This window comes from Saccharomyces eubayanus, chromosome XIII (assembly GCF_001298625.1).
Source record: "Saccharomyces eubayanus strain FM1318 chromosome XIII, whole genome shotgun sequence".
NCBI classification, from domain to species: domain Eukaryota; kingdom Fungi; phylum Ascomycota; class Saccharomycetes; order Saccharomycetales; family Saccharomycetaceae; genus Saccharomyces; species Saccharomyces eubayanus.
In genome coordinates, this window is record NC_030972.1 from 344,993 (window position 1) to 372,092 (window position 27,100).

Genomic DNA, 27,100 nt, shown 5'->3' on the forward strand with positions numbered 1-27,100 from the left:
ATAATAACTCAAAAACAAAACTGCAAAGACCATCGAGAAACGGTCGTACGTAGAGAAGCATCTACGGAAATAATTGTGAAGACCATCTTTTTAGATGTCTCCATGTTTTTTATGGGTTTTGATATGTTGCGACAAATTGTCGCTTCTACTGAATTTCTTATCACATATGTGGCATGCAAATGGACGTTCATTAGAATGAACCGATCTTACATGCCTCTTTAAATGTTCACTCCGTTTGAAACTCTTGGAACAAATGTGACAATGGAACGGTTTCTCTTCAAGTTCCTTTGTTGATTCCATTACGACACTTGATCTCCTGGATGGCGTCATTGATTTCCTTCTATAACTTGGTCTCCTTTCCTTTGTGACTCCAACACCGTTTCCGTTTGCATTGACACTACTACTACTTATATTATTTTGTTGGTTGGTAAGCGGCACTGTGCCCATTAACGGCACCGCAGATTTTCGTCTTCGAATAGAAGATCCAATTTTCGAGTTCATAGAATGGTGGTTTTGTTGTGGAAAATGATGATAGAAGTGGTTCGTGGCAAGAGAGGCAGAAGATGATGAGGTCGGCGATGACGGGGTCATATTCATTTGAGACATGCATAGATCAAAGTTTGGGGTATCATTGCCATTTTGCTCATCCTGTTCTGTCAAAAATGATATATCGTTACCCAAGCCTGTGGTTGCCACTTTGGCAATGACAGATGCATTATCAGAGAGAATCATAGATGGTTTAATGAATTGTTGGGACGAAGATGAACTAGTGTTCGGCAGTACGATATTTTTGGAGTCTTCGTTTTGTTTATTGATCAAATCGTAGCTCAATGAATCGTCAATTATGGGTAAAGAAGCTCTTTGTCTGTTCGAATTAAGGTCACTGTTGAAAGATTTCATATTAGTGCTACTGTTATTATGTGAAGATGTGAATTGCTGCTGTTGAAATTGGTTTATTTGTTGTTGCAGTTGTTGGCTTGGGTTTATCTTTGTCATGGTATTAGCATCAAAGGAATCTGGACAAGCAGATTTATTTTTATTAGCATCTGATGTGCCCAAATTATCATTAAAATTCATGTTATATTCATTGAGGATCTGCGTCAGTTCATTGTCTATAGCAGTGTCATTGTTGTTTGGGTTTCCAGTGGTGCCTGTGTTTGTGTTTGTGTTAGTGCTGGTAGCATTTGGACTTGCATTGGAACTTGAGTTGGAGTTATTAAGGTTTTTATCTGTACTTGAGTTTTTAATATTCGAATTTATCTTTGGATGGTTCCATAGGTCCAAAGAGTGAGAAATAGAGTTTCTAGAATTCGTAATTGCCGGAAACTGATTAGTTATGACATCACTAAACCTTCGTTGTGACAACTCGTTATCCTCATCATCATTCAGTAGGAGTTCGCTGGATACGTAATCATCTAGCATTGAATCTATGTTTAATGAGTTGAAATAACTGGAGTTCAAATTGCCAGTTGAATTGGAAGTGGAATTGGAAGTGGAGTTGGAATATGAATTTGTGTTTGAGTTTAATTGGTTTCGTAATTTTTCATTCAAGTTGTTGGGGTTTGTGTCAATGAAAAGATTTGTATTAGGAGGATTGGGAAAAGACAGGTGGTCATCGTTAATGGAAGTTTGTTGTTGGGCACGAGGGGATATGAGGGTTTCATTCCCGTTTGACATTTGTGGTGATGGCCTAATTTCATTGTTTGACTTCGGGTTTACGGTGGTGTTGGATGGATTTGGGGGCACCGATGAAGGTGACGGTGATTGCAAAGAGTTATTCATGTTGTACAAAAGATCGCTCATGGGATATGGCGATGTGAGCGTCGTGTACTGGTTTGAACTAGCGGTATTCGTGTTGCTAGTGTTGACGTTCTCATTGTCGTTCACGTTGTTACTCGTGTTATAGTTCTTGTTGATATTGGACTTCAGGTGTAGATTATTATCAGTAGTGGAGGATAATGTGTCAGTTGCAGTTAGGGGAGAGTCAAAGGATAATGGGGGGAACCCCATCGTCAATGGAGTTTCTTGGTTTTGTATGTTACTGGTATCGACACTATCAAAAACACTGTTTTTGACATCTAAAGAATAAGGGTTCATATCATTGTTTATGTTGTTTGAAGAACTATTGTCCGCATGATGCATAGTGTTCATGCTTTCGGTAGGGAATAGTATGTCTTCAGTACTAAAATCATGTTCAATCGTCATTTTGATCTGAGTTCTTTCTATAAGCAGCAAAAGTTAAAAAAAAAAGCAAAGCAATAATAGAGTGAAGAAACTGATTGCGAATGCAATATGGCTGCTGTTGCTGATGTTGTTGCGGCTGATGCTGTTGTGTTTTTTCCCTGTGGGTATGAGGGGATACTGATAGAGCAAAGAATGAAAAGGTAGTATATTTGGACTCTTATGTCTGTATGCCAAACTAGCTTTTATTACTTTAAAAGTTTCTGTTTGTTTTTATTGTTGAGCTCGTGTTGCTTCTTTAAAATTAACCAAACAGGGAAGGCAAAAAAGGGAACACAGGATATGTGGTTGAAGAAGGGCCAAGTTAGACTGGTGTTGGTAGTAGGTACAACCAGTTTCTCTGTCTTTGTCTTTGTCTTTTTCTTCTTTTCTCTGTCTGGAAGTAACAAAAAATAATTATAGAAATACCAATAGTTTACTTCTTCTGCAAAAAAGAAAGCTTTATTTTCGGTGTCTTGTTTTCTTTTTTTTATTTTGTTTTTCCAGTCCTGCTTTTCTGTAATTCGTAAAAAAGGCGTTTTTTCGTATAAATGGCTATCTTTACTTCAACAGCCAAAAGGAATAGCGTTGGTATATGACGCAGATAGTTGGTGCCAAGAGTCGAACTCGGCTGTTGCGGAATGGGTAGTAAAGTGCCGTTGGTATCCGGAGGAAGACAGAGATCAACTCCGGTCAACTGGCCAGAAAGGATAAGTGCCACAGATAGATGAGGCGCGGATGGCAAGACTAAATGCCTCTCTGGGTACTTCTCTGGGTGCCTTTCGGGCCGTTGTTGCCGGCGGAACCGGAGAAGCATGACAAGGCCAGGTTATTTGGGACCAGCCTTGACGTAATGTCACAAGCTCAAGTGCGCTGGCGGCGTTACATGGCCGTCTTGTATTATATACTATGTTAGATACTGTATTGCGCTATACTATGGTATATTTTACGTTCTATTTGATGTTGTTGGCTAGGGCGTCCTTTCTCTCCTCCCAGACGGTCTTTCCCGTGCATGCACACACCTGCTTGTTGTTTTCCCACACGCCTGCACTTCTGGCTATGACTCCTAGAAACGAGTAGTCATTGGCGGATGAGCGCTCGTTTTCTGGGTGGTCCAGGGCCTTGGAGATAACAAAGCTGCGACCGATGAGCTGCCATGTTGGTAAGGGGGCGCTCAAGAAGGTCTTCCCGCTGTACAGGTTCTTGCCCAGATCGCTTTTGTCGAAACACTTGATGGGCTCGTCGAACTTGTGCCAGACTTTCCCAGTGGACTCCACACCCTTGGAAATGTCCCCGTTCTCATGGATGCTGGCATGATACTGGCCTGCTTCGGGAACACCATTCACAGTGATGTCAAAAAGGGTTTTGTCTTCCCCGACTTGGACGATTCTTGCCAGGCCTCTCACGGCAGTGTCCTTTTTCTGATCGATAGTGTAGTTTTGGAACGTCTCCAAAATGGCCACAGCGGACGAGTTTGGCTTCCCGGCACCTCTTATGATGGCGTCCTTGCCACAGCTTTGCAAAGTGTTGATGATGGTGGAGGGGGCCACTGAGCTCTCCACACTCATGATTTGCTGGTCCATGTCAAAATTCAACGAATCGATCCCGGGGACATCTTTCAAACATGTCTTGATGTCGTTGATGCAATTCTCACAATGCAAGGGAATTGCATAGGTGGCTTCGTACGTATTGTTCACGGTCATTGTTGCGGCGATCGAGTGCGTTACTCTCTTGTAGCGATGCTTCTCTCTTTTCAGGTTCCAATTTTGGCTTGCCTTTAATATATGTTTTTCCGAACAATGTGTTTTTTTTTTCCTCTTCCACCATGATTGCTATCTGCTGCCCATCGTAGGGGGGCAGGAACAAACGATGATTACTAAGCGGAGGTTTAGCAATATACAGTATCCAAAACGGTGAATGTATGTATGATTAACTTTTTCTTGGTTATTACAAATAAAGTATATTTTAAGTATATGAATTGGGGTGAGATCGGCAACACACAATAGTATATAGAATGTTTTTTTGTTTTTCTGGACTTGTTGGAGGAGAAGATGACATGGAATAAAAACTTCCTTTAGCGTTCTTATTCTTCTTCACTAATGTCATCGTCGGCCTTGTTCATTTCCGCCTCCAAGCTCTGGGCAAATTCTTCATCGCTGGAGTTTGCATCTTTCGCCTCGTCTATATTGGAGGCAGCGTCTTCCTTCTTGAGCTCAAGTGTAGGTACAGGCGCAGGCTTAGGCATACTCTCGTTTGCCTTAGTTTTGGCCTTTGCTTCTGCTTCTGCTTCTGCTTCTGCTTCTGCCTCTGCCTTTGCCTTTGCTACGGCCGTTGCCTTTGCATTTGCGTCCTCCTCTTCCTTCTCCTTCTGCTTTCGTTCTTCTTGCTGTTTTCTGCTGGCTGCCCCTGGAATAATCAAGGTAGCATTGGCTTCTCTTGCAGCGTTTTGCATGTTTTCTTCGTGTGGCAACAGAGTGGGTGGAGCAGGCTTCTTTTTCTTAGAACGTGGTTCTGAATCGTGAATTTCGTTCGATGATTTAGATTTATCGTCCCTCCTCTTTCTGGGACTGTTCTTATCGTTTCCGTTTTTGTCCTTGTCGTTACTGTCATTATTGTTATCGTCTTCGTACTCGTCATCGGATAATAGCCTAACCATTTTTGTTTTTGGTCTCTTGGACCCTAGCCTTCTCAAGGCTTCGTCGATATTTAATCTGTGCTTTAGCAGTTCGTCGTAAAGGTCTTCCGTCAACGAGATACCTTTCTTCCCAGGCTTCATTTCACCTGTGGATGAATCCAAATAATACTCACGGATATCAATTAAGTTTATATTTCTGAATTGTCTCACTGTAACTCTTTTGTTTTTACCCAAATCGAAAATTGCATCAGAGGCAGAAAGGCCAGATGGCATTCCACCATTGCTGTTATTGTTATTGTTATTGTTATTCATATTTCCACCACCACTACTATCGCCTCTTCTCTTGTTTCTATACCTGTTGTAATATGACATTGTCCTTAACTCTGTCCTTGTCCTTGTATGTATCTCTAAAGGCAAACTTTTATGCGAAAACACAGTATCAAATAACCTGTTAGAGCGTGGTAAGAAGATATGTCTTGGATGGGAGGCTTGTATGTGTTCTAGTGTTGCAATCTCTCCTTCTCCTCTTAGATCAAATCAAGAATTTTCATCAAGAACAGAATAGAAGAGGCAAGCCAAGAGAGAAAAAGAAAGAAAGAAAGGAGAGAAGGTACTGAAAGAGAAGAAAAGCAAGCTCTGATAAAGAAACGTAAAGAAGAGCAAAATTTCCATGCAAAGAGTCCATTAGTAAACTCTCAAGACGAAAAAGAATAAAAAATACACATAACGTAACGGCAAAACGTGTGTGCGCTGCGCTATACTCATCGTTCTTGTTGGTGATGAATGACAATCCATCTTCAGTTGAAAACAAATGTTTGTTACCCGGTACGGGGCTGGATTGGCTTCTATAGCACGGCTGCCTGGATGGTTTTGGTAATGGCAGTGGCAGCGGCATCGAAAGGTCAGGCCAGAGTGCTGTCTTGCTGTCTTGCTGTCTTGTTCGTGCAACGAATGCGGGACTGCACATCATGCCATCGGTAACGCCGTTGTGTTTGATGGTTGCATTGAGTGAGTGGGCTTATATGGATCGGATGAGGTAGCCTTTGATGCTGAAAAAACGAAAAAAAAAAGGGCTGACTTAATACTCTATGTACAGGTGGCCTTCTTTGAGAAAAGGTAACCGCCGTGTAAATGAATAAATAGCTGTTACGTAAAACACATTCATAATGGATGTAGAAATGACCTAGTCAGATATAGAGACAACGCAGCAATGGGTGTTTATTTAGGCGCGCTCTTTTCGTTATTGGTCATTGAAATGGCCATACTGTTTGTTTTGGTGCTGCCACTGCCACAGCGTGTGAGGAAGTGGTTATACCTACGCTATCATGCTATAATTTCCAATAAGAAATCCAGGACATATATAATGGTAGTCATGATATTGGTGGGGCTCTTGTTCATCGATTCGTGGAAGAGAGCACAGATAAAAGTTTCTACGTACCATAATCCGAGAAACCCTTACGTAACAAATAGTGTCACCCCGGTGAATGCACTGGCTGCAAGGGCATACAACCAAAGAAATGTTTACATTTCAGGGTTCATCATTTATTTCTTTATATGTATACTCACCGTGATGAGTATACTACGCAGAATAGTAGAGTGGAATGACAAAGTGAGAAGTAGAGATGTCATCTTAAAGGCCCAGCTGAAGCAAAAGCAAAAATACTTGAATGATCTGAAGAAGAAAATGTAGGGATGTGGAACGGAACTTAGGTATATATACATATAAATGAATATAAAAAAAGTAAGATAATTGAAGAATTAAGAGGCTTTCTTCATTTCCGGATGAGGAATGCCGGACGGCCAGGCTTCATTGAAGTGTTCTTTGAAAATATTGTTCTGAATAAAACTTGCTAGCCTTTGGTCTTTGGGAGACAATTTGTTGCCATTGGACTTTACGTTTTCGTAGTTGTCCAAGGCGTGCTTTAATTCGCCCATGCTGCTGACTCCAAGAACAACGGGTCCCTTGCCCACCCATTCTGCAATTGCGTATCTTGTCGCCAAGTCGGCTAGGTCGATATTTTGCTCTTGGCAATATTTAGCCGCCTTGGATGCGCATTCTCTCAGTTCTTGCGAACAGGGATGGAACTCCCTTGTTTCCTGTGATCTTAGCAGTGACATGCTCAAGATAGATGCGTTGCAAACCATTTTCAAGTTGGCATCCTGTAGTAGTCTTTCGCGGAACTTTAGTAATTGGTTGTTCTGCAAATTCAGGTTACAGTACGATAGTACGGCATCCAATGAACCGATATCGTTGTCCTCCGCAGAACAATGCTCAGCTACCCAAGTGACGAAGTCGATTGGGTACCCTGATAGGCCAAAATTTTTTATAACGCCCTCATTTTTCAAGATCCTTAATTCCTTGAGTGCTTCCAAGATTTGTGAAAACGCGACAAATTCCACATCATGCAGGTAAACCAGATCGAGAAAGGTAGTGTTCAGTCTTTTGCATGATCTGTGTACACTGAGTTTGACGAATTCGCTGGAATAATCGAAATCATTCTCAGCAATGCGGCCTACTTTTGTGCATATGAAGTAAGTGTTCCGGGGGAAGTCATCCTTCAGGTTATTTAGTGCTTTGCCATAAAGGATCTCACTAGGCCCATAATAAGGGGAAGTGTCAATTGCGTTTATGCCGTGTGTGAAGGCGTATTTGATCATGTCTTCCAAAGGGATGGATTCTGGGTCATCGGTGTACTGTTGGTTCAACACTGCACCACCCAAAACTAAAGGTGAAATCGATGCCAAGTCAGACGGATTTACTTTACACCTGACCAGCTTGTGTTTTTCCTCACTTTCATCAGTTTTTGAAAACATTATCTCCTAATTCTTCTTCGTTTCAGAGTGGATGGAGACAGTTACGGTACGCTGCTGATTAAATTTTCAACTGGTCTCCTTTCTTCACACCTCATAAAAAAGTTAAGAAATTCGACTAACTGAGTATATCAAGAGTGACACTGATGTGTGCATTGAGGTCCCTATGCTTGCTTAGACTCTTTTCGTACCCCTCTTCTTTAAGGGAATGAATGACGAAAGAAGAAGATGCTTCGCGTGGGAATGCGGTGCTTTCACCAGCATTGGAGTGTATACAAATTACAAGCGGATTTAGCTCAGTTGGGAGAGCGCCAGACTGAAGAATACACTTCAGTCAAGTAATCTGGAGGTCCTGTGTTCGATCCACAGAATTCGCATTTATTTTTTTTTCATTTTCAATGAACTAGCAGGCTTTATTAAAGCGGGTTAATGAAACGACATGCGAAAAAAAAATTTGATGATTTAGGTAAAATAAGAAAAAGGAACCAGTGGTTCGCTCTATCCAGGGCAAGGGCTCTTTAGAATTTCTACGACGATTTCTTTTTGATTTAATCGACACCCAAGTTTTCCAGAAGCATAACCAGACATGGCGTGGAATGGCAACGGCTCCAGCATCAGAGTGCTGGAGGAGCCAACTACTGTCGGCAATATAGTGGCGATCAATTCGAACGGATCCGTAAGCCGGCCTCCATCGGAGTTGGTGCAAGACGAACAAGACGACGACGACGAAGACGACGACGACAAGTCCAGCGTAGAGCCCCCGACACCTACACCCACTCCCACGCCCACTACATCCAAGACTAAAGAGAATACCAGCACGAGCCCAAATACAACTACAACCACAACCACAAATGCCAGACAGAAACAGCCCATCAAGTACATCGAAAACAAGACCCGCAGACACGTCACCTTCTCTAAAAGGCGGCACGGGATCATGAAAAAAGCATACGAGCTCTCTGTCCTGACGGGTGCCAACATCCTCCTGCTGATCCTCGCGAACTCCGGCCTGGTGTACACGTTCACCACCCCGAAGCTCGAGCCACTGGTGCGGGAGGACGAGGGCAAGAACCTCATCAAGGCATGCATCAACGCTCCCGACACTCCACCGGCACACGATCAACCCGCCACCAACTGATCAACAAAGAACCAGAGACGCCTATACCGTGGTATAGGCAGACCAGATCAGACCAGACCATACATGGGATAGTATACTATAGCAGTGCCCGTATTCCTCACATGTAGCGCATTAAGGCCGCGAAGGGGGTTGCCCTCCCGCGGCTCGCGGCTCGGAACGCGCCAGATCGTGCCCCTTTGAGTAATTTTCTCAGAAGAGGCACTTTTGCGCTGGACCCGCAGGAAATTTCCCTTTCCGTTCAGCTCGTGCTGTCCTATATTAAGCTGCGCCAAATAAGGGCATCTCCAAACTCTACCCGCGAGGCACTGCGTACAATACCGTACATCTGTGCTATTTTCCGACTCTTCCCATTCTTCCTTGTGCTTTTCACGTGTGTCAGTTGGTGTTTTCTGCTTTTCCTTTACTCCTAGTCATTGTAAATCCCTATCTAAGTATTCTACATACTATATTGTCATACCCTTCGGTTTTTCCATTCCCCCTCACTGATTGAGCCCTACATAGTCTAAAGGCCAGTTCTAGTTTACATTTGTTAGTGTATTAGTTTTTTGACCATTTTTTTTTTTTGGTCTCTCATTTTCTGATCGCTGTTTTGTCTGTTTTTTTCAATTCAGTTATAGGGAAAAAACGGGAAAAGAGAGAGAGAGAAAAAAAAATAGTGTAGACATAAGAAGCGAAAATCGAAAAGCTTAGGATCTACAAGACTCGCTGTCACGGCAACCAATAGTATACCATCCAACAAGAATGTCGGATATCGAAGAAGGTACCCCTACCAATAACGGCCAGCAGAAGGAGAGAAGAAAGATAGAAATCAAGTTTATTGAGAATAAAACAAGGCGCCATGTGACTTTTTCCAAGAGGAAGCACGGTATCATGAAGAAGGCGTTCGAGCTGTCTGTGCTGACAGGTACGCAGGTGCTGTTGCTGGTTGTCTCAGAGACGGGTTTGGTGTACACTTTCAGTACGCCAAAGTTCGAGCCTATAGTCACCCAACAAGAAGGCAGGAATCTCATCCAAGCCTGTCTAAATGCCCCTGATGATGAGGAGGAAGACGATGAAGAAGACGGCGACGATGACGATGAAGAAGATGATGATGATGGTAATGATATGCAGCGTCAGCAGCACCAGCAGCACCAGCAACCGCAGCACCAGCAACAACAACAAGTATTGAATGCTCAAGCGAATAGTTTAGGCCACATGAATCAAGATCAGGTGCCACCAGGCGCACTGAAACAGGAAGTAAAATCTCAATTGCTAGGTGCCAATGCTAATCAGACCCCGATAATCCAACAGCAACACCATGCTCAGAATCCTCAAACACAACAGCCACAACAACAACAACAGCAGCAGCAGCAGCAGCAGCAGCAGCAGCAGCAGCCTCAAATGGCGCAGCATCCTCAACCACAACAAGGAATACCCCATCCGCAACAATCGCAGCAGCAGCAACATCAGCAACAGCCACAGCAGCCTCTCACCGGCATTCACCAGCCCCATCAGCAGGCTTTTGCCAACGCCGGGTCTCCCTACCTGAACGCCGAACAAAATGCTGCGTACCAGCAGTACTTCCAGGAGCCGCAACAAGGCCAGTACTAACAGAGCCAACTTCCTTATATAATTCATAGATGAGCATCAAGAAGGAAAAATCTGTTCTTCAACAGAAAAAGAAAGATAGACAACAAGAACGAAACGTATCATTATTTTATATTGAAAGAGGTCTGTCTCGGTAAAGGAAAACAGAAGATCTCATTCATCGGCTCATTTCTATTTCACGACTGTTTTGCCTTGTTTTTTGACCTCTTTTCATTGCCGCCACTCTATTTTCATAGGCAAGATCCAATCAAATCTTTCCCCCCGGATATATAAAATATAAATATAAAACTTTAAGAATATAATATAAAACATAAAAACCACACATAGCTTGTATACACTAACATGCACATACACACTTCCGAAAAAAAAATTAATTCAAATTACACTACTTTTTCGCTCTTCTATAATACTATCTATACATTTCGCGATTTCTTTGTCATGCATGGATGATTCTTGTAGCTTTGAAGAAGTAGATCATCAAGTACGACATTTTTGAAAACCTCACGGCCGCGCGTCAACAAAGAAGCAGTGTAATATGTAGCTGCCAGCTTTGCAGTAGATACTGTGTATTCGTATGGGGAAGTAAGAGTTGGCCAAGAAAAGTGTCATTCCCATCTGTCAAACGGCTTATCGATCCTAACACAATGTCTGAAGTGATATTTCAGCCAACGGATATCGTCCTTGCAAAAGTTAAGGGCTTTTCAGCATGGCCCGCTATGATCATCCCTAATGAACTCATACCGGATAACATTCTAAAGAATAAACCAGTGGGTGTACACAAGGGCAAGTCTGCCAATGGCAAAGAAGCAGAAATTGAAGAGCAAGAACAGGGCGACGGCGACGGCGAAGAGGAGCAGGAAGAGGTTTTCGATGATAGTGAGGCTAATCCTGAAAAGTTTATAATATATACACCAGTCCTGAAGTTTCGTAAAAATGATACGTTAAAACCAGTATATTGTGTCAAATTTTTCTGCGATGATTCATACATTTGGGTGAAGCCCATGGATTTGAAAATTTTGACAAGTGAGGAATGTCGTCAATGGCTAAACAGTAAACAGCGAAAGAATAAGAAATTAATACCGGCCTATGAGATGGCTATGAAGGGTAAGGATGACATTGATATTTGGGAATTCGTGGAATACGGGTCTTATGGTAAGCCAGATGAAGAGGAATACGTAGAGGAAGAAGAAGAAGAAGAGGAAGAGCGCAAAAAAACTGCAAAGAAACCCACTAGGTCTTCTAGTAGGCAACGTCAAAAGCGTGTTCTTAATACAAATGACGCTGAAGATGGCCAGACAAGCAAGAGAAAAAGAGTCACTAGATCAACTAGACAGCAAAAGGTGGAGGATATAGAAGAGGAGGAGGAGGAGGAAGAAGATGATGAAGAAGAAGAAGAAGAAGAAGAGGTTGTCAGAAAGAGGCCCCAGAGAGGCAAACCCAAGAAAGCTGTAGCGGCAAAAGCTAAGCCAAAACCAAAGCCAAAACCAAAGAAAGAGAAACCTAAACCACCTAAGGTGATCAAGTACCATTTTGAAGATGACGAAGATTGGAGCATAGTTGGACTGGGTCCACAAGATTTGTCCATTGAAAAAACAATGGATCCGATTGCAAAAAAATTATCACAAAAGAAAAACTTAGACAAGCATACAGAAATTAAGCTGGATTTGGAAGACAAACTAGCAGGAATCAACAAGCTGTTATGCGATGTCTTATGTTCAGGCATTAACCAAGTCGTTTCCATCAAAGACGACTTCGAAATAATATTAGATGAATTGCAAATTGCCCTCAATACAAGAGGGTCCAAAAATGAATTCATAACAATCTTCCAATCAGACAATTCCTTACTATTGAACTTTAGAATCTTATTTAACTTGAAAAAAGAGGAACTGGGTAAATGGAATTTATGGGATCGTTTCCAAGAAATTTTCGAGCATATTTATTCTTATGAATTTACGCCTGATACGACTGATTGGCAACTGGAACAAGATACGGAAATCGAAGAAGAGCAACAGATCAACGCAAATGCAAACGAACCTGTGAAGGAAGAAGGAGCTGAAGTAGGTGCATAAATGCGGTCACAATGGATTTGTTAGATTCATTTAAAAACAAAGGGACAACATGTGTAAATATAAGATAAACCAAGAACGATTAATTTGCAATCCCTCTGATATATGTAAAGCAGTTTTTTGGTGTCTGAGTCGATCTATCCGACACCTTATTGTGATAGTGTTTCCAAACTTGTTTTTTGATTTTTTTTTTTTGGAGCGAAGTTTGTAAAGGCATCAATCATTTCGGATGTTTCATAAATTTATAGAAGTATACAAGCGTTAGTAGTCTACTGTAACCTTTATTCAGCTCCATATTTTATTTGCAATTCACGTTTTGAGTATTTTATTTTGATTAAGTCTCATCATATTTTAGACCCAAAAGAAGTAACATACACTGATATGTAGAGCTTAGTTAGTGTATTTTGATGAGACGTCACCATGAATATATCGATGCCTTTCACTAAGAGAAATGTAAGTTTGCCATCTTAGTATAGTGGTTAGTACACAACATTGTGGCTGTTGAAACCCTGGTTCGATTCTAGGAGGTGGCATTTTTTTTTTCAATTAACAATACAACTGCAAACGCACTTTTTATGACGAAAGCTAATGGTCCAAAATGTTGGGAATTTTTTTCTATTTGGTGTAACATTTTCCCTCTCCAAAAGGCCATTTATTTGTTTTTATCTTATGTTAGAAATTTTTTTGGCTCAATATAAAAAATGCATTATCAAGTTTATTTAATCTTCTATTCTATATAATTCATTCATTCAAAACATGTATTCCGCAGCATGGTTTACAATGAATACGTATGTACCACTAGTGGCATCATAACTTTCGAATTTAGAGTTTGGATTCCTCTTCAAGCGTTCAATATGCCTCTTGACCAATTGATGCTTTGGATCCTTTATAGGTTTCCTTGTAGATTTATCTACAGGATAACAATTGAAGCAGGTAATTTTAGCTCGAACGTTAATACCTTCGCCTCTCTTCGGTCTGCTTGATGAGTTCGCATATATTATACAGGATTTAGGCTCGAAAGTGATAACGATTCCTCCTAATGAAGTTAGAGGCACTTCAGTAAGGTCAACAGGTTCAAGAAACTCTATTTTACCATAGTTCTTATGGCCTACTACTAAATGTGGGACCTTGCGTAATTGTAGCAAAGAGTAAGAGGAAAGAGTGTCCATGGATGGGGAGATATAATAATCTTCATTTATGAAGGAAGCATCCTTCTCAGTAACTCCAACGTCAATTACCTTTTTATTGTCTTCTGAATATTCTTTGGTTTTTGAATTAATAATATTCTCCTTATTTTCTTCATCAATACTCCTTAGTTGACTCTTGGTACTGTTTTGATCTTCTATGGATTTTGAAGGCAGAGTTGAGGGGTTACCGCTGCTCGTAGTTTGTTTTTCATCTACCTGTAGCATTGCTGGTATCATTCTCTGTTCGCTGTTACTATTTTTACTGCTGCTGCTGCTCGATAGTCCTTTTTTCTTTTCCTCAGTTGCCGTTAGCAACTTTTTATTGTTGATCAGGTTCTTAAATGATCTTTTATCGGGGTTGAATAATAAATTAGCCTTCGAGATGCTTTCGTCTAAAGTTTCTTCTTGTTGGTTGGAAATTGTAGTTTGGTTATTCTTTTTACCAAGTGAAATATATAATTTTGCATCGGCATCAGTCTTGGTTTTATCAATTACAACATTATTGGAGTTCAGTTTAGTTGCAAATAATGTTTTGGGCACCATTCTATAAGCGCTAGACAAACTTGCTTTTTTGCGCTCATCAGCTTTGATTTTTGTAGCATTTGGTTGAATTGGGCCAGATACTGTGTTAGCGACAGTGGCCTTAGAAAATAGTTCATTGGTACCATATGGATTACTATTCTGTTGTTGAAGTCGCTGCTGTTGTTGCTGTTGGAGCATGTTTTGCGGTTGCGTGGTTGGCTGAGAAGATTGAGAAAACAATCCTCCACCTGGAATATTCGTGCCGGTGCTGTTTTGAAATAGACCCCCACCATTCGTAGGTTGAGATGAATTGTTGTTACCAAACAAACCTGTTGAACCAATGGCGTTGTTCATTGATGAACTGTTATTGTTTCCAAACAGTCCTCCACCAAGTGTAGATGCTCCAACGCCGGCTGGTTTATTTCCAAACAAGCCGGTAGAATTTGAAGTAGCGGCTGTACTAGAGGCATTATTCTGTCCAAATAATCCGCCTGAAGTGGCACTTGGGGCTGTGGTATTTGCACCACCGAATAGAGAGTTTGTAGCAGGCTTGTTGCCGAACAGAGACCCTGTTGGAGCGGTATTGTTTTGATTGGCACTTTGACTATTTCCAAACAATCCGCCTCCGACAGAGCCTGCTGGTTTCGCGCCAAACAGGCCTCCTGAGGCCGGTTGTTTGTTTTGGAATAGACCTCCTGATGACTGTTGAAAATTATTTCCAGCCAGGCCACCATTTTGGTTTGCTGCGCTGTTAGAAAATAATCCTGTAGTACCTAAACCAGTGGGTTTTGCACCGAAAAGACTAGAGCTTTGTTGTGGTTGTTGTAAACCGTTTTGGCCAAATGGTTGGTTGTTGGTCTGGCCTTGGTTAGATTGTCCAAACAACCCGCCAGATTGCGGTTGTGGTTGATTGTTCTGTTGTCCGAACAATCCCCCCGTTGTTTGCTGCTGTTGGTTGCTTTKCCCGAATGAAGAATTTCCTTGAGTGTTGTTAGCCCCAAAAGTGGATGCTCCCTGTTGTTGTCCGAATAGTCCGCCTGCTGGCTTACTTCCGAATAGGCCACCTTGTTGTTGCTGTGGTTGACCAAATGAATTTGACGAGTTTTGCTGTCCAAACATTCCTGTCTGGTTTTGGGGTTGGTTATTCTGACCGAATAGTCCTCCAGTGTTGGAATTCTGTTGTTGTCCAAACAGTCCTCCTCCGCCTTGTTGCTGGTTATTCTGGCCGAATAAGCCACCGGATACAGCACTATTCGTATTATTGTTTACTCCATACGTGTTCGTATTACCTGATTGTCCGAATAGGCCACTAGAAGCAGGTTTTGCTCCAAACAAACCGCTACTAGCGTTTTGTTGTTGACCAAAGGCACCGCCATTTGTGGTGTTGTTTGATTGGCCAAATAGACCACCGGTGCTCTGTTGTGCTTGCTGTGGGGGGAAGGCGCCACGACTAACCTGACCAAAAGCACCTTCGTTATTCATATTATTTGCCACAAATGAATTCTGTTGGCCAAATGGACTTGCGTTTGCGTTTGCATTCTGTTGTCCAAATAGGCTTGTGCTGTTGTTGTTATTCGTTGGATTGGCCGTGCCACCAAAAAGCCCTCCAGAAGTAGCAGTTTTGTTTGCTCCGAACGACGAATTACCTGCAAGGCTAGTTGAACTTCCGAACATTCCTGCAGTATTAGCAGCACCGGAACCGAAGCCCCCGCCTGAACCAGCTCCATAGATGCCGTTTGCCGGCTTCTGGCCAAATAGTCCACCCGTGGTAGAAGTGCTGGGATTATTATTCCCCATCATTCCAAACCCTGTACTTGTAGTAGCTTGTGGGTTGTTAAAAGTAGTACTAGAGCCACTTTGCCCCGTGCCAAACTTTCTTCCAGCTTGATAGTCTTGAAATCTCAATTCTTCAAAAGAGAAGTTTCTGTATTCAGGCATACAGGTGATACTTTGGTAAACATTGGTCACACCCGTTGTTGGATCTTTCTCCTCATACGTAGTAAAAGGTTTGACACTCGTACCTGCGTTGGAATTGGGCACAGCGGATGCCGAACCAACAGAAAGTGAGGTGTTATTGCCCATTCCGGTAAACATCGAACCTGGAGCGTTACTGCTTGAACCCAATTGAGTCTGACCAAAAGGAGCGGAATTGGCAGCTGTGGATCCAGACATTCCAAAGGGGGAGTTGGAAGTTTGGTTACCAAAATTACCGAATGCAGGGGCCTGGGATGTATTTGCCTGCTGGCCCAAGGCAAAGGTGGAAGTGGTTGCAGCTGGTTGTTGTTGCTGCTGCTGTTGAGCACCAAATGATGACGCTGTTGAGCCGAATGGCTGTGTCGTTGCGCTAGGAAATGCACCACGGCTAACTCCAAACATAGTAAAGTCTTGAATAAATAAAAATTTACAACCTAATCCGTGCACTCTCGGTTGCCGCGGGTTTCTATATGATGCTGGTTAAGTCTCTTGTGGTGTTATAGCGAACGTTCTGATCCTAGTTATATCTTCGTTCTGTTCTTTCTCATTAACTATGACAGAAGGGAAAGAAAAAAAGGCGTGCCCGGGTAACGAGAGCATTTGCAATTGTGACAATAATAAGAATGACGCGTAATCAAGATCCATCGCTTCTATTGACCAGAATGCCAGAGAAAAGAAAATAGAACATAATTAGAGTGATGGATGAGGAGTCAGACAATCCGCTATTGGCCTTCAATGGTTCTAACGGGCTTCAAAGTGACCCCACTATACCGAATGGCTTAGATGGTTCGGTGGCCGATCCGACTATAGCAGACCCAACGGCGATTGCATCTAAAAAGAGAAGGCCTCAGGTAAAACTAACGGCAGAAAAGTTGCTTAGTGATAAGGGTCTGCCATACGTTTTGAAGAACGCGCATAAAAGAATACGAATCTCCTCGAGGAAGAACCCTTATGATAACTTATCAAATATCATACAGTTTTACCAGCTCTGGGCACATGAATTGTTTCCTAAGGCAAAATTCAAGGATTTCATGAAGATCTGTCAAACAGTAGGCAAAACAGATCCAGTTTTGAGAGAGTACAGAGTAAGCCTTTTTAGAAATGAGATGGGCGTGAGTTTAAATGTTGATACAGGGGAGGCTGAGCAAGAGCTAGAAACACAAGAGCCTATAACTACAGAACATGCCGATGCTACGAACGCGGAACTAGTTACAGCGGCCTCACTCAATATACAAGATAATGGCAACGACGACAATGGTGACGACAACGAAGAAGACGACGATATCTATCACCTTTCTGCGAGTAACAGAAGAAAGAGAGTTCTGGATGAAGAGGAGAATGATGCAGCAGTCTTGGGAACTCAAGGCCTTTCAAGCGTTAAGAATATACCGTCTAAGGAACCATATACAGTACTGAAAAAATTTAAGGAACAAGGGCCTGCTGAACTGAACACAGATGAGAAGAAACTCTTATCAAGATGGCTAGATGAGCATAGGAGTATGGAGAAGGTTTTAATGACTGAAGAAGATATTCAACTATTACGAAAGCTGGAAGATTGGGAGATGAACGATGCAGAAGTAGCAATGACATATAATGATTTTGTAACAGGAGAGGATGATTTTGATATTGACCAAGATGAGATAGATGCCATGAAAGAAATGGGATTCTAACAATGTTTTTGAAAATAGTAATTTAATATGTATGTGTGTATGCACAGATATATATATTTCCAGTGCGCTATAAAAAAAGAGTTTATATCTTTAGTTTTTAATTTCTTTTTTGTTGTGTGTTATTGTACAATATCTACTTCTATATAATCGTCTAAGTGGTCCACAAACGAGCTGTATTATCAGCACCAGCAGAGAACAACCAAGCTTCTCTTGGATGCCAGATAGCATCAAGAACACCAAGACTGTTGATTACTTTATGGCCGGTTAATTTTTTCAATGGAACAATCATTGGATTTTTCATCATGTCATCATAAACAGTGGCATGAAAAATATGTATAGTACCATCGTCAGCGGCGGAACTGAATAGAGGCAGTTTTTTGTGGAAGTTCACACTTCTGACGGCCTTATCATGGTATCTTAGTGTCTTGTATGGTGTACTAGCCAAATCCAAATCGTGCCATAACACTCTCTTATCGAAGGATGACGCAATTAAGTTGTCACCTCTTGGATGAATATCAATCTTGGATAACCAACGGGCACCAGGCAACAATTTCTTGACCAACACCTGTTGAGATAGATCATAAATCCTGACGTATCTTTGGGAACAGACAAATAGTTGAGGTTTGAAAGGATGGAACTTGGCATCCATAATGATACCCTTAGATTTTCTGAAGGGCGATTGAGTCAAATGCTTGGAGACTTGATGAATCAAAACGGAAGTATTACCAGAGTCAGGTTGGACAGTGACAAAATAGTCACCCTTTCTATGCCATGAAAGTTTCTTGACAGTTTTCTTACAGGTAATGGTGATACAGATATCTTTTTCCAGCTGCTCTTGAGAAGGTTTGTTCCATTGGGCTACTTGCTTTTTCACAGCATTCTTGGAAGTATCATTTTTACCTTCTTCGTTATCATCGTCATCTCCGTTTACTTCTAGGTTGGACTTTTTAACAGTACCAAAAGTGTCGTAACCGAAACCATCTTCAATTTTAGTTTTACCATTATTTTCAATATCGTAACCAAATATTGGTGGTACTATTAGATGAATATTTTCACCAACAGCAACGGCAAGAATACCGTTATTAGCGTCAGGGTTCCATTCAATACATTCAATATGGTCATCTGGGTTTTCTTCACTATCGACCAGAGTCGTTTTGTAAACTTCCCTACCGGTTAAAATTTCCCATACTCTGACCGTACCATCATCAGAACCTGTGGCTAGCCATAACCCAGATGGATCAATGGATAGTGTACGTACTTTACCCTTGTGCCCAGCGTATATTGTGGAGCAACGGATAGGGAAAGGTCTCAAATCCTTTGGAGAGGGAAGTTCTGGAATCAAAGAATCTGGATCGATGTTCAATTTGTTCTTACGGACACGAGGAGCTAGATACAAATCCAAAGATCTTTCAAATCTTTCTCTGACGGATTCACCGTAACCAGGAACTTTTCTTAGGGCAGCATACTTTTGAGGTAGAAAATTTCTTTCTCTTTCACTGTATTCGGTATTTTCCCAAGCTTCTTTTTCTTTTGGTGACAAAAGATACTCTTCGGGTGGGTTATAACTTTCTTCATTAGTTGGTGGGGGTACTTTTGGGGCTCTTAAATGCATCACATGATCATCAGTTTCAGTAGAATCACCCCACAAATCGAATTGGTAGTTTTCAGTCTTTTCCTGTTCTTTCAATTCTTTTAATTTCTTTGGAGGAATAATACGACCTTCTCTGATAGCTCTAACTATCTTCATAACCCTCTTAGCTTCATTCTTGGATGGGACGAATCTTCTCTTAGGTTCTGGAACAGCGGTCAACGGCATAACCTCTTCGTGTCTAGTGAACCAATCGATCAAAGGTTCATATGGGTTTATACTATCGTCAGTTTGTTCATTCCTTTGAATTTTAGAAATGAGTTCCAATTCCTCTTTGGTTAGATTCAAACTGGATCCGGAATTCTTGTCCAACAACCCGGTCCAACCTTCAGGTAATTCTATAGATTCTAACAGTTGGTCTAAAGCGGAACCCTTGGCAGGTCTCATAATTCTTTTACCATTGATATCGTAACCAATGTGTGGCATTTCATCGTAAGCAGACAGTGGAATGTTACCAATAGTATTTTGCGTTTCACCGTCACTGTCATCACTGTCGTAAACGGGATTAATCTCTGGTTTGATGACTCTGTCTCTACCATCTACGTATTTTGAGTAGATATTTGGATCAGCAATGGTATGTAACTTTACGCCGGATAATTTGTCAGTTAAGGAAGTTGTGTCGTCAGAAAATTCAGAGCTGTCATAACCCTCTTCTTCTTCGCCTTCTTCTTCGGCTAGCAATTTGTTTAATTCAGCGTCCGAATCATCATCGGCATCTCCACTGGCTTCTTCATCAGAAGACGACTCCTTCTCTTCGACAGCGGATTCATACTCTTCGTCACTCTCGCTTGTCTCGGCATCAATTAATCCATCGACGGATAAGAAGTTGTCCTCATCCTGCTCAACATCGGATTCTTCATTAGCTGCTCTCTTCTTGGAGATCTTCGTCTCGGAAATCTTATTGTTCTTTACCATTGTTGACCTGATTCTGTTATATTAGAACAGGAGTAACACAATAATTTACGAGTTAATACCTATATGCGAATAAATCTCGAATGTACCATGTTTAATTATAAGCTCATCGCAAAACTAAAAAAAAAAAAATTTTCAATAATTTTTCACTTGCTCGAAAACATATAGGTAACCCGGAATAAAAGCATTAACAGAATCAAAGTCAAGGCAATTTCGTCTTCTCCCACCACGAGTAATAGGCCAACTGTATCCGTCGTTAGGCTTACTGTTTTTTCTCGTAAATTAAGCCGTTGGTCCTTGAAGGTTGGAGATCTTTTAGGCCATTGTTTTAAAGTAGTAGAAAAATAAAAGATTGGCGTGTAATTTCTTGCAACGCGATTTCACTCTTGAAATGGAATGTCAAGTAACAGTTCGATCATAGGTTCGGTGGATAACGTTGGAAAACATTGAATGTCGATTTTGATAAGACAGGTTGAAGCTATTTTTGAATATTTAATGTTTAGGTGAGGACGTTGAATTTCTTACTCAATATAATTTTAGCCAGGATACTAATAACATAAAACAAAAGAATAACAAATGGAAAGAGAAGATTTACCGACACCGGTCATTTTACCCGATACCTCCTACACAAAAACATGGCTGAGATGACAGTAATTACCGTCTATTTATGCGGTTCTTAAAACCTTCTATGTAGTAGGTACGTTTTTTAAAGTTCCATACCACAAGCTTAGCTCAACAACGCTAGGCTGTTGAATAAGAAGACACAACAAGTTATTGAATAAAAGGCTTTTAATTATATCTGGATCCAATTACATATGTCACCGTCACATATGTGTTGTGCCTCTTTTTTTCGGGGCATCGAGGAAGCGCAAGTTTCTAAGAAGAAAACAGTTCTGAAAACGGGTTCAAGAAGAAGGATTTAAAAGGGTTCAAATTGTTAATGACATTTTCTTCAAAACGTCCTTTATAAAGTCTGCACGACTCTTAACCATAGGTAAGAAACCAAATACTACATGCAATCTCATTTAGAAAATAATGATGCTGATGAAAATATCAAACTAGACAAGTTGAACCAAAGCATCTCTGATGAGCCTAATGCATCTTTAGTATCAGGGAATATCACTCTTCCCGAAGACATGTTCAAGTCTCACTTTTATTATTTATTATACGAGATTTCTCACTTTAAATTAGGTATGTTTTTTGTCATTTTACTTGTAATTTCAATTTCATCGGTTCTAATCTTTAATGTTAACGATGGTAACCTCATCGTATTCATATTTTTGTTTTTGTTTTCAATTTTTGGTTCAATAGCGTCATTGATTACATTTAACGAATCGATTAAAGATGAAAACTTTAAAATAAAACTGTTACTGGAGGTAATAACACGTAAACCGCCGGTAGAGGGGATAGAATGGAGGACTATTACACACAACATGAATCAATATATATGCGATAAGGGATATTGGCCTACTCCATACTACTTTTACTGTGAACATGGTTGCTATAATAGTTTTCGTGACCTAATTAAAGCAAAGAATCCCGATGCACATTCAAATCCATCAACCGGCGATGGGGCTGATACACAATTTATTACGGATGCGAGAGACGCTCCGAATGATGGCGACCCAATTTTGGAAGAATATTTTATTAAGGCAGCTGAAATTCAAAAACAGGCCGTACGAGAATATTGGAAAAAGCAGTATCCAGATGCTGATGTGCCTTAGAGTGAAATACAGTATCTATTTAGTATAGATCACACAGCGCAAGCATTTGAAGAAAAATGACCATTTCCTCAGACCCGGGGTCTGGTTCAGTTTTATACGTAAATTAGTTCATCAAAAAAATAAAAATAGTCAAATTCGAAATTTACGTAGTTTAGAATACGCTATAAATTTATCATTCTAATAATGAAAAAAACCAAAATGAAAAAAAATATAATTTGATTTCGCCCAGGATCGAACTGGGGACGTTCTGCGTGTTAAGCAGATGCCATAACCGACTAGACCACGAAACCAATTATTTTATATTCACTCTTGATAATACGTTGTACTCAACCGCAATAAATGTTATTGTAACATGATGATTGAAACAGAACTGTTGATAATTAGTTAGTTTAGTAAGTTGTAATAGTTAAGAATTATCAATTTTTCTTAAATTATATAAGAGAGGTATATAAAACACACACTAATTGGTCATTTGAAACACAATGGTTCAGGCATAATTCAGAATAGGTTATCATGTATAACTCATCTCCTTATATGCTAATTTCTGTTCAATTAATAGATCTTTATACTCATATTCATTAAGTATGTTTGTTCCAGTCTCAACGTAATTAATACCATATTAAAGAATGTTCGAGATTACCTATTTCGACATAAAGAATGTTATGTCCAGAATCACCTATTCCAACAAGAACCAATTTTAGAATTAGGCAAAATTACTGATTCTATTTTATGGATTCCTAAATCCATGAGGAGAATATTTAGTATAATCTATATACGTAACAATGTAACTTTAAGAAACAATAGAATCTCAAAGACCATCATTTAATTTTACAGGTCAATAAACGGAACCCTAGAATTTATCATTAAAAGTATTCCGTAGAGCTGAACACTTTGTTGAAGTCCAATACCGTCGCCACAAATACGAATACACCCTTATCGGTACAATGAGGGGTAGCGCGACATGTCATGCCCCACAGATCGTGTAACAGACTATTTATATACTAGCGTGGAGATTTTAGCTTATTAATTGCCCGTTGGTCCACTGCTATGAGTGGAGATGTCTTCCCGTCACTTTTCCGATTTCCACATATACCGCCAGTCACAGTTCGCAGTTTAACTGGGTTCGGTAATATATCACATGGTCGTCACGTAAAGTTGCCATTAATGCAGTTTATTTATGCAGTAATACATGGTTTTACACGTTGGTACGAAAGCTGAGCTTTTTTTCTGTGCATGCGGTTGTGCACCTCTCAGACATATGAAGGACCGTTCAATTAAACATGGAATAAAGATACTGGCTAACCCTTATTGCAAAGTAGCAGCGACGGTCGAAGGCCTTCATCATTGCGCGCTAAGGGACAATATATAGTGCACATCCATCTAGTCAAAAGTTGTGACTCTAATCACTTCCCTTATAAGGTACCGGGTCCGATCTTTCAACTTGGTTGGACATAACCTCGTGTTGGCGGAATCAACCGATGTAGATATTTATGCAAATTACACACCAAGAAACATAACGATACTATAAATGTTAACACAGAGCATGAATGTCGATAGAAGCTTGGCGACGCACTATTCTCACTATAGCATGCTGAAACGTTATTGCCTAGTTTCATCTCTTTTAGTGTTTTAGCTTATTGTATTAATGGCGAAGGTGCCGAGATGGAAAACTTTAGAGCGAACTGATATAATCTAAGTGTTGAGCCATATCCTGGACTAAGTGAACCTGCTCTAAGTATCGTGGTCATCATGGTGGCATTGTCTCAAGATACCCAAGTCTTATCAAAATACTTGTATGGTACGAGCTATGCGTAGACTTAATAAGCGAGTACCCTTGCTGACTAAGCACAAACTATCCAAAAACAGAACCTGAACTATAAAGCGTGGTGCCCTCATGCTGTAGACCAGTTGCTTGAGTGTACTTGCCAGAGAAGGATAAAGATGAAAGTATTTGTAACTGGGGCTTCGGGATTCATTGGTACCGCTGTAGTATCGGAACTGGCCAGTCTGGGTCATGAGGTTGTTGGTCTAGCAAGATCTGAAGAATCTGCTGCAAAGATTAAATCATTGAATCCTGCCGTGAAGATCCTCCACGGCGAACTCAAGGATTTAGACACTTTGAAAAGGGGTGCTGCGGAGTCTGAAGGAGTAATTCATTTAGGTTTTGTTCATGACTTCAAAAAATTCGATGAGTGCTGTGAAATTGATCGCCAGGCTACTGTGGCTATGCTAGAGTCACTTAAAGGCACCAACAGACCATTCATATATACTAGTGGCACGTTCGGGCTACGCTCAGGTAAGGTAGCTCATGAAGGAGATGCTAGCGATGAAAACTTCAAGAGCCCACGTGCACTTACCGAGGAAACTGCGTTGAGTTACAAAGATAAAGGTGTTTCAGTGAGGTGTGTCAAGTTGGCGCCCTCGGTTCATGGAAAGGGAGACAAAGCGTTCATTCCAATGTTGATGAATATTGCAAAAACTGCTGGAGAGTCTGGCTACGTAGGACAGGGCCGAAATGTCTGGCCCGCTGTTCATCGCTTAGATGCAGCCCATTTGTTCAGACTCGTTTTGGAGAAGGGAAGAAGCGGTCGAGTTTACCACGGTGTTGCCGAACAAGGAATACCACTCAAGGACATTGCACAAGCAATTGGAGAGGTTTTGGATGTCCCTGCAGTTTCTATTCCAGTGAACAACGCCGAAGAACATTTTGGCATTATGGTTCTTTTTATCGCAAGAGATGGTCCGACTTCGAGCGAAACTACTCGGAAAGAGCTAGGATGGGAGCCAAAACAACTTGGCCTTCTCCAAGATATTCGCACAAACTACCGATCAGCCTGATTTGAAACCTAAGTTTTGCTGTTTCTACGAACTGCCAGGTAAGTAGCCTATTTTTTACAGTTTTGCTATATACTGTCTTTTTTACTCAGTGTCTTACACTGTGTAGGGTTTAAGCCTTAATGCGTTTTTCGGAGAAGGTCGTCATTCTTGGCGTGGCAACTTGTCATACATGTTAATATGAAAATACTGTGAAATGACTCAATGTGGCCTGAGGCCATATTTTACCTGGCTCCATAGGACACCAGAGCTTTCTCTTAGCGCAGTGCAAGTATAAAGACGTTAGCGTTTCCTCCATTAGCTCTAATCTCGACTTTAATTTACTTCCCTGATTCTCAAATTGAGGCTGTCACGACGGCTGTAAATAATCCGCCCCATAGTTCTAGGCTTAACTATGTAAATTTTGATGCACATTTTTATGCTAGTAAAGGCGAAGTCTCGCCTCCTGGTTTGTTAAAGATTCGTAACTCCTACAGAGAAAAATCAAAGTATCCGGATCATTTACCAACTTAGGATCCTACTGAGAAGTACGGGCCGCTCAAATTCCACACCTGTCAAGATCCTACTTCGAGAGCTGACATTGACTTTAATCTTTTTGCCAAGGAAATAATTGGACGAACAAAAGTGAAGAAGGTCACGTTAAAGTTTGGTCTTGAAATTTGTGCGATCCAATTGACTGGCCTTTCTGATACTACAAGAGACGACATTGTTTTGCTTGTTGCACAAAGGAAAGTGTAAGCGGYTTGATTTAAGCCGCCAAAAATCCAGCAAATACATCACTGCCATACGATACTTCAGAGTCTTGTGAAGGAAGAAGATGTTCAAAATGAAAATCGAATAACCCAACTGTTTAAAAATATAACTTGATAAAATTTTCAACAGGGGCGAGATTTTGTTCAGTCTTGCAATATATGTAACCCTGTCTAATTTGTTAGTTGTAGTTATTCCGAATGCAAATTGAATCTCATAAATTGACAGGTACAACGTAAGACCGGTGACGGCTTTGGCGGCTAAAGGAAGATAATTTAGTAACGACGTTAAGGGTTACCCACTGCAGATGTCTCAGTTTCTCAAATGCTTCCTATTTGTTTCGAAGTCGCATTCATTTCATTTTGGAATCATTAATTAGAAAAATTACACGATTAAACATAAAAAAGGGGAAACCTGCGACTCTTTCTAAGATATAGAAAACGAACGTACAAAATCCTTGAAAAAAAGTGAAAAAAATAAATTGAGACGGACAGGAATTGAACCTGCAACCCTTCGATTGCAATCGTATTCCTTGGATTTCCAAGATTTAATTGGAGTCGAAAGCTCTACCATTGAGCCACCGCTTCAACTTTTATTGAAATATAAGGAACCTACATAATGCTATACACTGATGAGTGATGCCCGCGCACCGAGACTGCGAAAAACGGCATTAACTGGCTGGGAATCGGTGACTATTGAACATAGATCTAAATTGTACGCTCGTTCTCTGCCAACAGTGATCCATAGGTTATGTTATAAAGACACTGGCAAGATGAATAGCGCAGGCAACGATAGTTTTGAGTATCTTCTTCAATTGACTAAAACATTAACAGCAGAATGCCGGTCCAACAGGCAAGAAACTGACCGGATAGAATTATTATTAAAACGCCTTGCCAAACAATCAGGGATATCTTACGATAAATTGAGCAGAAATATAATTCCAGATCAATGGAAAGATAATGAAACTCAAACGGTATCGACTCCCAGCGAATCACAACTGCTCATTTATGATAATTTCAAGTTGATATACGAGATTGAAAAACAAGAATACTTCAATGGGAAGATTAATGCACTGATCAGCAATATAAATGAGCACTTCTCTTATATAAAAAACTTTATTGACGAACAAAATGTAATAAGAGGACGAGATGTTGCCGTATTTGCATCAGATAAACTTGACGAAAGAAATATAAATTTGCAACAAAATTACAACCTGCTGAAGACAGAAAACGAGGAAACAAAAAAGAAATTGAATACCGTTATTGAGCAGTTCGAAACGCTACTGAAAGAAATTGATTGGGAGTCTATACCCAAAGACTCTAGACACTATACTCGCTTTCAAAAACAGTTAGAATATTTGCAAAACGCATACCAAATATTAAAATAGTCTACCGTGGGTCATGGAGCACTCAAGCATAACACCG

General features: G+C 40.8%; 14 protein-coding genes and 4 non-coding genes across 18 annotated transcripts; 10 read left to right on the top strand and 8 right to left on the bottom strand.

The window, feature by feature from the left end:
- Nucleotides 1-90: 90 nt before the first annotated feature.
- Nucleotides 91-2,205, bottom strand: MSN2 (stress-responsive transcriptional activator MSN2; the record flags this gene model as incomplete). Its single annotated transcript, XM_018367165.1, has 1 exon — nt 91-2,205. One exon carries the CDS (start codon nt 2,203-2,205, stop codon nt 91-93), a length of 2,115 nt encoding a protein of 704 aa, XP_018220099.1.
- A 968-nt stretch (nt 2,206-3,173) lies between these two features.
- CCS1 (copper chaperone CCS1) lies at nt 3,174-3,923 on the bottom strand (the record flags this gene model as incomplete). Its single annotated transcript, XM_018367166.1, has 1 exon — nt 3,174-3,923. One exon carries the CDS (start codon nt 3,921-3,923, stop codon nt 3,174-3,176), a length of 750 nt encoding a protein of 249 aa, XP_018220100.1.
- Nucleotides 3,924-4,303: 380 nt separating this feature from the next.
- On the bottom strand, nt 4,304-5,227 carry SUB1 (chromatin-binding transcription coactivator SUB1; the record flags this gene model as incomplete). The annotated part of the gene is made up of 1 exon (XM_018367167.1): nt 4,304-5,227. One exon carries the CDS (start codon nt 5,225-5,227, stop codon nt 4,304-4,306), a length of 924 nt encoding a protein of 307 aa, XP_018220101.1.
- An 838-nt stretch (nt 5,228-6,065) lies between these two features.
- On the top strand, nt 6,066-6,545 carry YET2 (Yet2p; the record flags this gene model as incomplete). Its single annotated transcript, XM_018367168.1, has 1 exon — nt 6,066-6,545. One exon carries the CDS (start codon nt 6,066-6,068, stop codon nt 6,543-6,545), a length of 480 nt encoding a protein of 159 aa, XP_018220102.1.
- A 68-nt stretch (nt 6,546-6,613) lies between these two features.
- On the bottom strand, nt 6,614-7,669 carry ARA2 (D-arabinose 1-dehydrogenase (NAD(P)(+)) ARA2; the record flags this gene model as incomplete). Its single annotated transcript, XM_018367169.1, has 1 exon — nt 6,614-7,669. One exon carries the CDS (start codon nt 7,667-7,669, stop codon nt 6,614-6,616), a length of 1,056 nt encoding a protein of 351 aa, XP_018220103.1.
- Nucleotides 7,670-7,951: 282 nt separating this feature from the next.
- Nucleotides 7,952-8,043, top strand: DI49_4130. The gene is given in 2 exon segments: nt 7,952-7,989; nt 8,007-8,043. It is a non-coding gene; the product is annotated as a tRNA-Phe (tRNA).
- Nucleotides 8,044-8,252: 209 nt separating this feature from the next.
- ARG80 (Arg80p) lies at nt 8,253-8,801 on the top strand (the record flags this gene model as incomplete). Its single annotated transcript, XM_018367170.1, has 1 exon — nt 8,253-8,801. The coding sequence occupies one exon, from the start codon at nt 8,253-8,255 to the stop codon at nt 8,799-8,801; it is 549 nt and encodes a 182-aa protein (XP_018220104.1).
- A 741-nt stretch (nt 8,802-9,542) lies between these two features.
- MCM1 (transcription factor MCM1) lies at nt 9,543-10,391 on the top strand (the record flags this gene model as incomplete). The annotated part of the gene is made up of 1 exon (XM_018367171.1): nt 9,543-10,391. One exon carries the CDS (start codon nt 9,543-9,545, stop codon nt 10,389-10,391), a length of 849 nt encoding a protein of 282 aa, XP_018220105.1.
- A 641-nt stretch (nt 10,392-11,032) lies between these two features.
- IOC4 (Ioc4p) lies at nt 11,033-12,457 on the top strand (the record flags this gene model as incomplete). Its single annotated transcript, XM_018367172.1, has 1 exon — nt 11,033-12,457. The coding sequence occupies one exon, from the start codon at nt 11,033-11,035 to the stop codon at nt 12,455-12,457; it is 1,425 nt and encodes a 474-aa protein (XP_018220106.1).
- A 458-nt stretch (nt 12,458-12,915) lies between these two features.
- On the top strand, nt 12,916-12,987 carry DI49_4134. Its single transcript has one exon. It is a non-coding gene; the product is annotated as a tRNA-His (tRNA).
- A 216-nt stretch (nt 12,988-13,203) lies between these two features.
- NUP116 (FG-nucleoporin NUP116) lies at nt 13,204-16,539 on the bottom strand (the record flags this gene model as incomplete). Its single annotated transcript, XM_018367173.1, has 1 exon — nt 13,204-16,539. The coding sequence occupies one exon, from the start codon at nt 16,537-16,539 to the stop codon at nt 13,204-13,206; it is 3,336 nt and encodes a 1,111-aa protein (XP_018220107.1).
- Nucleotides 16,540-16,835: 296 nt separating this feature from the next.
- CSM3 (Csm3p) lies at nt 16,836-17,807 on the top strand (the record flags this gene model as incomplete). Its single annotated transcript, XM_018367174.1, has 1 exon — nt 16,836-17,807. The coding sequence occupies one exon, from the start codon at nt 16,836-16,838 to the stop codon at nt 17,805-17,807; it is 972 nt and encodes a 323-aa protein (XP_018220108.1).
- Nucleotides 17,808-17,958: 151 nt separating this feature from the next.
- ERB1 (ribosome biogenesis protein ERB1) lies at nt 17,959-20,370 on the bottom strand (the record flags this gene model as incomplete). Its single annotated transcript, XM_018367175.1, has 1 exon — nt 17,959-20,370. The coding sequence occupies one exon, from the start codon at nt 20,368-20,370 to the stop codon at nt 17,959-17,961; it is 2,412 nt and encodes an 803-aa protein (XP_018220109.1).
- A 1,010-nt stretch (nt 20,371-21,380) lies between these two features.
- DI49_4138 (DUP/COS family protein) lies at nt 21,381-22,091 on the top strand (the record flags this gene model as incomplete). The annotated part of the gene is made up of 1 exon (XM_018367176.1): nt 21,381-22,091. One exon carries the CDS (start codon nt 21,381-21,383, stop codon nt 22,089-22,091), a length of 711 nt encoding a protein of 236 aa, XP_018220110.1.
- Nucleotides 22,092-22,307: 216 nt separating this feature from the next.
- Nucleotides 22,308-22,381, bottom strand: DI49_4139. The gene has a single exon. It is a non-coding gene; the product is annotated as a tRNA-Val (tRNA).
- Nucleotides 22,382-24,032: 1,651 nt separating this feature from the next.
- On the top strand, nt 24,033-24,929 carry DI49_4140 (SDR family oxidoreductase; the record flags this gene model as incomplete). Its single annotated transcript, XM_018367177.1, has 1 exon — nt 24,033-24,929. The coding sequence occupies one exon, from the start codon at nt 24,033-24,035 to the stop codon at nt 24,927-24,929; it is 897 nt and encodes a 298-aa protein (XP_018220111.1).
- Nucleotides 24,930-26,158: 1,229 nt separating this feature from the next.
- DI49_4141 lies at nt 26,159-26,263 on the bottom strand. Its single transcript has 2 exons — nt 26,227-26,263; nt 26,159-26,195 (listed from the first exon to the last, which is right to left on the bottom strand). It is a non-coding gene; the product is annotated as a tRNA-Trp (tRNA).
- Nucleotides 26,264-26,307: 44 nt separating this feature from the next.
- Nucleotides 26,308-27,063, top strand: FAR3 (Far3p; the record flags this gene model as incomplete). The annotated part of the gene is made up of 1 exon (XM_018367178.1): nt 26,308-27,063. One exon carries the CDS (start codon nt 26,308-26,310, stop codon nt 27,061-27,063), a length of 756 nt encoding a protein of 251 aa, XP_018220112.1.
- Between the last annotated feature and the right edge of the window lie 37 nt (nt 27,064-27,100).